At 37.1% G+C, this 6,344-nt stretch overlaps 1 protein-coding gene across 1 annotated transcript in view; it reads right to left on the reverse strand.

Annotated features, from left to right (window-relative positions):
* LOC106882354 (peptidyl-prolyl cis-trans isomerase NIMA-interacting 4) overlaps positions 1-2,729 on the reverse strand; it is a 28,523-nt gene extending 25,794 nt beyond the window's left edge. Inside the window, exons 1-2 of the mRNA XM_014933007.1 lie at positions 2,661-2,729; positions 2,342-2,482 (exon numbers count right to left, since the gene is read on the reverse strand). Coding sequence (XP_014788493.1) covers positions 2,342-2,482; positions 2,661-2,729 — 210 coding nt within the window. The remainder of the gene's footprint in view (positions 1-2,341; positions 2,483-2,660) is intronic.
* Positions 2,730-6,344: the final 3,615 nt, after the last annotated feature.

Consider the following 6,344-nt stretch of genomic DNA (forward strand, 5'->3'; position numbering starts at 1 on the left):
GGCACATAAAAGACACCATTTCGAGCGTGGCCGTTTTCGTGCGGGTGACACGTAAAAGCACCCACTACACTCTCTGAGTGGTTGGCGTTAGGAAGGGCATCCAGCTGTAGAAACTCTGCCAAATCAGACTGGAGCCTGGTGTTGCCATCCGGTTTCACCAGTCCTCAGTCAAATCGTCCAACCCATGCTAGCATGGAAAGCGGACGTTAAACGATGATGATGATGTGTGCTTATCCTTTTAGAGAAGAATAAGAATAAGAGCAAAAACAAGAATACAAGTGAAATATAGCCATAGTACAAAATTGTGGTGAGTATATATATACATACATATATATATATATATATAGGGTCGTTCTCTGTGTTACTTGTACTGTTTCCCATTGTTTCCTCTCGTTTGTGTATTCAGCTCATTTGTGTTCGTATTTCATGTTGTTTACTGTTGGTGATGTCCTGTATCCATATATGCATATATATACATATATACAGATATATATATTATTTATATTATTATTTTATAGAACGACACACATCCATTTCCAAGTAAGTTTATCTTAATCTTTTTGATGCGACTCTATACTCTTTCCCCCCCCCCATCCGTCTCTAATTCCCTTTTTTCCCCTGCACTGTTTTCTATTTGTGTCGCTCTCTCTCCCCCTCTTTCTCTTTTTCTCTTTCTCATTGCTCACATGTGACCATCGTCCAGTTTTCTTTTCCTCACGTAACCATCTGCCTTTTCCTCCAGGATGTTCTAAGGACTGGACATCTATCTCTCTCTTCTATCGTTTCTCTTTTCAAAGAAAATATTTCTCCAGCATTCACTATTTTACCCTCGTTCTGGTCTAACTACTCTCCATGTTTGTTTTTGTTCGGTTTCCTTGTATGTCTCCACTATCCTGTCTTTGTTCCCAACTTTGACCTTCCATAAATCTCAAGTTTTATTTTGGCATTTATGAGAGCAACTGTCTTCGAAGACTCATATTGTCGTTGATTGCTCGAAATGGGGAGCATATAGACAGCTGCCAACTGATGAAGGGTCGACCTTTGTATCCTTTGTATTACTTGTTCTGTTTTCCATTTTTTCTCTTGTTATTTGCGTATTTAACTCATTTGTTTTCGTATTTCATGTTGTTTACCGTTTGTGACGTCTAGTACCTATATATGCATAATATATATACTTATGCATATATATATCTTATTTATATTACTTAATTGAACACCACGCATCCATTTCCAAGTAATTTTATATATATGTGTGTGAATGTATGTATATATTTATGTGTGTGTGTATTTGTGTCTGTGTTTCTCCCCCATCACCATTGCTTTACAACCGATGTTGGTGTGTTTGTGTCCCTGTAATTTAGCTGTTCAGCAGATGAGACTGATAGAATAAGCATCAGGCTTACAGGGATAAGTCCAGGGGCCAATTTCTTTGACTAAAGGGTGGTGCTGCAGCATGTCCACCGTCAAATAACTAAAAGATTAAAATAATACAAAACATTCCGTACCACTAAACCAAGAGGGTTCTCTGAATATGTACGATGTATTTTAAGGCTAAATAATAATTCTGTTCACATTTGCGTAACAGATATTTTGGTTGGATTATATAGTTATCGATTTTACATTTCTTTATATATTCTGTAACTTGCAATATACTTTTCTACTATAGGCACAAGTTCTGAAATTTTTGTGGGGAAGGGGTCAGTTGATTAGATGGACCCTGGTACTTAATTTATTGATCCCAAAAGGATGAAAGACAAAGTCTACCTTGGCAGAATTTGAACTCAGAATATAAAGACCGACAAAATACTGCTAAGCATTTCGCACGGCATGCTAATGATTCTGCCAGCTCGCTGCCTTTAACTGTCACAATATAGAAACATTTCTCATGGCACCAGTACACAATTTACAGTGCTTACATTTTTTGTTTTCCGTGAATTTTTCACAGGTTCAGCTAGTTAATAATATTATTACTAATACAATATTTATACACATGTACACACTAAACGATATATGAACACACACACACATATATATATCCATGCATGCATGTGTGTATCTGTATATATTAAAAAACTAGTGTTTTTTTATATCCTGTCACTTAGTTGTTTAACAATTCCAAATCAATAAAATGATTACACTAGGGTCAATATGATGAACTAAACAATCTTTGAAGTTGGTGTCTTAGCAAAGCTGCAGTACAAAGTTAAACCAGTAAAAGAATGTAATATGCCGGATATAATCAACTGATGTTACTTCTATACATGCACTGAAGAAAGATATCCTACTAAGCTTAATGAAAATAGAGAAATTATGTGAAGAGGAATTCTTTTGTAATACTAACCCCATTCCGAGCTTTATCTTCACTATATTGGGTAGCTACTTCATTAAACTTCATGCCACTTTTTAATTTCTCGATGGCTTCTAAAGCCTTTGATTGTTTCTCACACAGAATATGTCGCACCTGAAATGACAAAAATAAAAACTCATAATTTTTTGTTTTTATATTTAGTGATATGATTTATATATCTAATTTTAAATTAATGGCGAGGAAATTCACTAACTATTTCATCAAACAACAGATCTGTGGGTCGTATCTGCATCAAAGGATTACTCAATCAGAACTGAATAACAATTTAATTAGAAAACAAGTATTGATCTACATCTTTAGTAAGACTAGTGATTCTAAAGGAGGCCCATATTGCTCCTGGCAGGGCAGCATTAAGAGCCATAATGGGGGCTGTGAGCAAAATCATCTAATAAAGAGGAGTGGCTTAAGAGCAATAGAGAAGGTGATGAACAAAATTATATCACAATACCAAAAACAAAAAAAAATTCTTTTTGACCACATTACTTTGATGGCACTTCATAAGAATAACTAAGACAGTAAGCATTATTTATTAATGTAATCTTTGGGTGGGGGAGCCTCTCCCATTAACCCTTTCCTTACAAACGTGCTCAAAAATGCTCAAGATTTTTTGGTTTACATTACCAACCTGCCCTCATGTTTAAATGGGAATCTCAGCACAAATCTCATTAGTACATTAGTGAAATCATGTGATTTCACTACATAAGCAATTGAATTACAGTGCCCGACATTACTTGATGCGATATCTGAATTTTTGAGATTTTTTTTCTGTATTTTTTCTACATCAATTTTCTGAAATATTTTTACCACAAAAGAAAAAAAGAACACAGTGTATACACATATTCACACTTATACATAGAGAGACAGGCAAAATAAAATAAAATGAAAATAAAAATATGATAAACATTGTGTATCTCTCTCTCTCTCCCTATGTGGTTTTGGCATATATGTACACACAAAACACACACTTCCAGATGTCTGGTGAACTGTGTCTATATTGGTTGTAGAAGGGAGATGGTAAAATAAAGTGACAGATACAGTTAACCAGACATCCAGGAGTGTGCATTTGTGAGTATGTGATTGCATGTGCGTATATTTCAAACATGTGAAATTGTTCCATGTATTATTATTGTGTGTACATGTGTGTATATATATATTACATATCCAGCAGAGCATACGGGCTTCATTTCTTTCAAGCCTTCATATATCCTCAGTAGTCAGAGCCTATGTCTCACTGCCATGTAGCATAGCTGCCTTTCACTCTGAGGGAGAGGCTCTTCATTACTAACAGAGTAGTAGCTCTCTGAACTTCACCTCACCTATTCTGATTCTAGCAGCAATGCTTTCAGAACAACCTCCTCTACAACTAAATTTGTTACCTAAGATACAAAAACTGTCTACTATTTCTAAGGATTCCCCCCAACATTTGAGAGAGTCTATTTTTTGTACATTCCTGGTGCTTAATGTACCTGCACATCTGCCATATGTAAAGACTACCTTCTCTGTTAGTCTTCCAGTGCACCTCTTATGTGTCCGTAGCTTGTACTGAGTACACTGTATGGAGTTTCTCACAACACCTTTTCTACATATGAAGCTGGGCCATCTTCCTGAAGGGATCTGTAATTTGTCTGTTTTCCTATTTATCAAGACTTTGGTCTTTGCTAAATTAACTCTAAGATCCTTTGATTCCAGTTCATGCTTCCATACATGAAATATCTTCTCTAGTTCTAGCAGTGATTCAGCAATAAGAACAAGGTTATCGGCACAAAGGAGCTCTCAAGGACAGCCAGTCTTAAATTCCTCAGTTATAGTTTGGAGGACTATGATAAACAAGAGGGAGCTAAGAACCAATCCCTAGTGGACTCCTACTTGGACACTTAATTCCTTGCTACACCATTGGTGACTTTCATCTTACTAACAGCAAACCTGCATATGGCTTGTACAGCTCTCACCAACTACTCATCTATCTCTAGCTTCCACAGTGACTACTGGATAAGGGAGAATGGGAACCCTGTCAAAGCCAGATACAGAAGTTTATTTTTGGCCAAGTATTTCTCTTGAAGTTGCCTCACCAGGAAGATAGCATTGGTGGTGTGCAAGAAAGATGAATACGCTGGTATGGTCATGTGATGCATATGGACGAGGACAGCTGTGTAAAGAAGTGCCAATCTCTAACTGTGAAGGGAACCTGTGGTAGAGCTAGACCCAGGAACACGCACCTTTCAAGTGTTGGGCCTCATGGAGGCAATGACAAATGACTGAGACCTTTGGCAATATGCTGTGATTGAGAAGAAGATCCATCAAGTCAAGTGAAATTGTAGTCATGACAGTTACTGGTGTCATGCAACTGGCACCCATGCCAGTGGCATGTAAAAGCATCCATTACACTCTCAGAGTGGTTGGCATTAGGAAGGGCATCCAGCCATAGAAACCATGTCAAATTAGACTGGAGTCTGGTGCAGTCCCTCAGATTACCAGTCCTGATCAAACCATCCAATCCATGCCAGCGTGGACAACGGACGTAATGAAGATAATGATGATGGTATTGATATATATATACATATATATATATATATACATATATATATATATATATATATATGAGAGAGAGAGAGAGAGAGACAGACAGACAGAGAGAGAGAGAGACACACACACACACACACTGATATCTTTTTGTATACGTCCATCGCTTGCACTGAGTGCACCTTATAGAATTCCTACCTACACTTTTCTACATAACAAACAAGACCATCTCCCTGAAGGCATTAATGATTTGTCTGCTTTCCTACTTATTAGAACTTTGGTCTTTGCCAAATTAACTTTAAGAACCTTTGATTCAAGTCCTTGCTTCTGCACCTGAAATTTTTTCTCTAATTCTAATAGAGATTCAGCTATAAGAATAAGATCATCAACATAGAGGAGCTCCCAAGGGCAGCCAGTCTTAAATTTCTCCATTATGGTTTGGAGGGTTATGATAAACAAGAGGGTACTGAGAACTGATCGTTGGTGAACTCCTATCTGTACATAATATGCTGGTGTATCTCAAGTAACATGGTTATGGTGTATAAAAAGACAATAGATTAACGCCGTTAGTAGGAGAGGGCAGGAAGTTAAAGGAGGAGGATGAAATATTTTAACTGAATAAATCAGGGGAATTTAATTTAAGAGAGGTTAAATGTACTTCAGAACAAGGCAAGAGAAAATGAAAAAGTGTAAAAGAACAAGATTTTAATACACTACACAAACATCAAAAAAACCCCAAGAAAAATAGTTTCTGGAACAATGCATGAAATATAAAAAATTCTCAAAGAATCTTGAAAAATTGTGAAGGTTTCAGAGTCATAAGTTATAAAGTTTCAAAGTTTAAATACAGACAGACAGGCAGATAAGTAAATGGAAAGACAGGACCTACAAGTGGCATGTGATCTGTGGATAGCCTTGTTGCTAGTACACCATGCAAGATTCAAAACATAGCGTGGTATATGGAATAATGTGTTCTTGTGGTGAAACATACATAGGACTGACAAAGAGATAGTTTCCCATCAGAGTGAAGGAATGCTTCTACAAGGCCACACCACCCATGATACTTCTTTGGGAAACTTCCAAGCCTCTTTCATTGTAGAATCACTAAGTGCAAGTGAATCATCATACATGTGAACACACTTCTCTCCTACCACATCATGATTTTCTCTGACACACTGTCAACCCAAAACACCCCAAGCCTCTGGACCTCATGTTACAGAACTTTGGCAAACTCCTTTCTTTCTACTTCTCTTCTAGGTTTCCTTCTAGTAACCCAATATAATACTCTGCTGCTACCATTCCTCCAGGTCTGTTTATTCACTCTAATGGTCATGTCCACTACACTGTTCCTTGACCATGTGACCCTAGGCCTGGTTGGGTCTTTGCACCAGCCACAAATTTGGTCAAAGGCCCCCATTAAGATGATACATAGGAACTATATATATATATTAGTTTC

The sequence above is a fragment of the Octopus bimaculoides genome, chromosome 3 (assembly GCF_001194135.2).
Source record: "Octopus bimaculoides isolate UCB-OBI-ISO-001 chromosome 3, ASM119413v2, whole genome shotgun sequence".
NCBI lineage: Eukaryota > Metazoa > Mollusca > Cephalopoda > Octopoda > Octopodidae > Octopus > Octopus bimaculoides.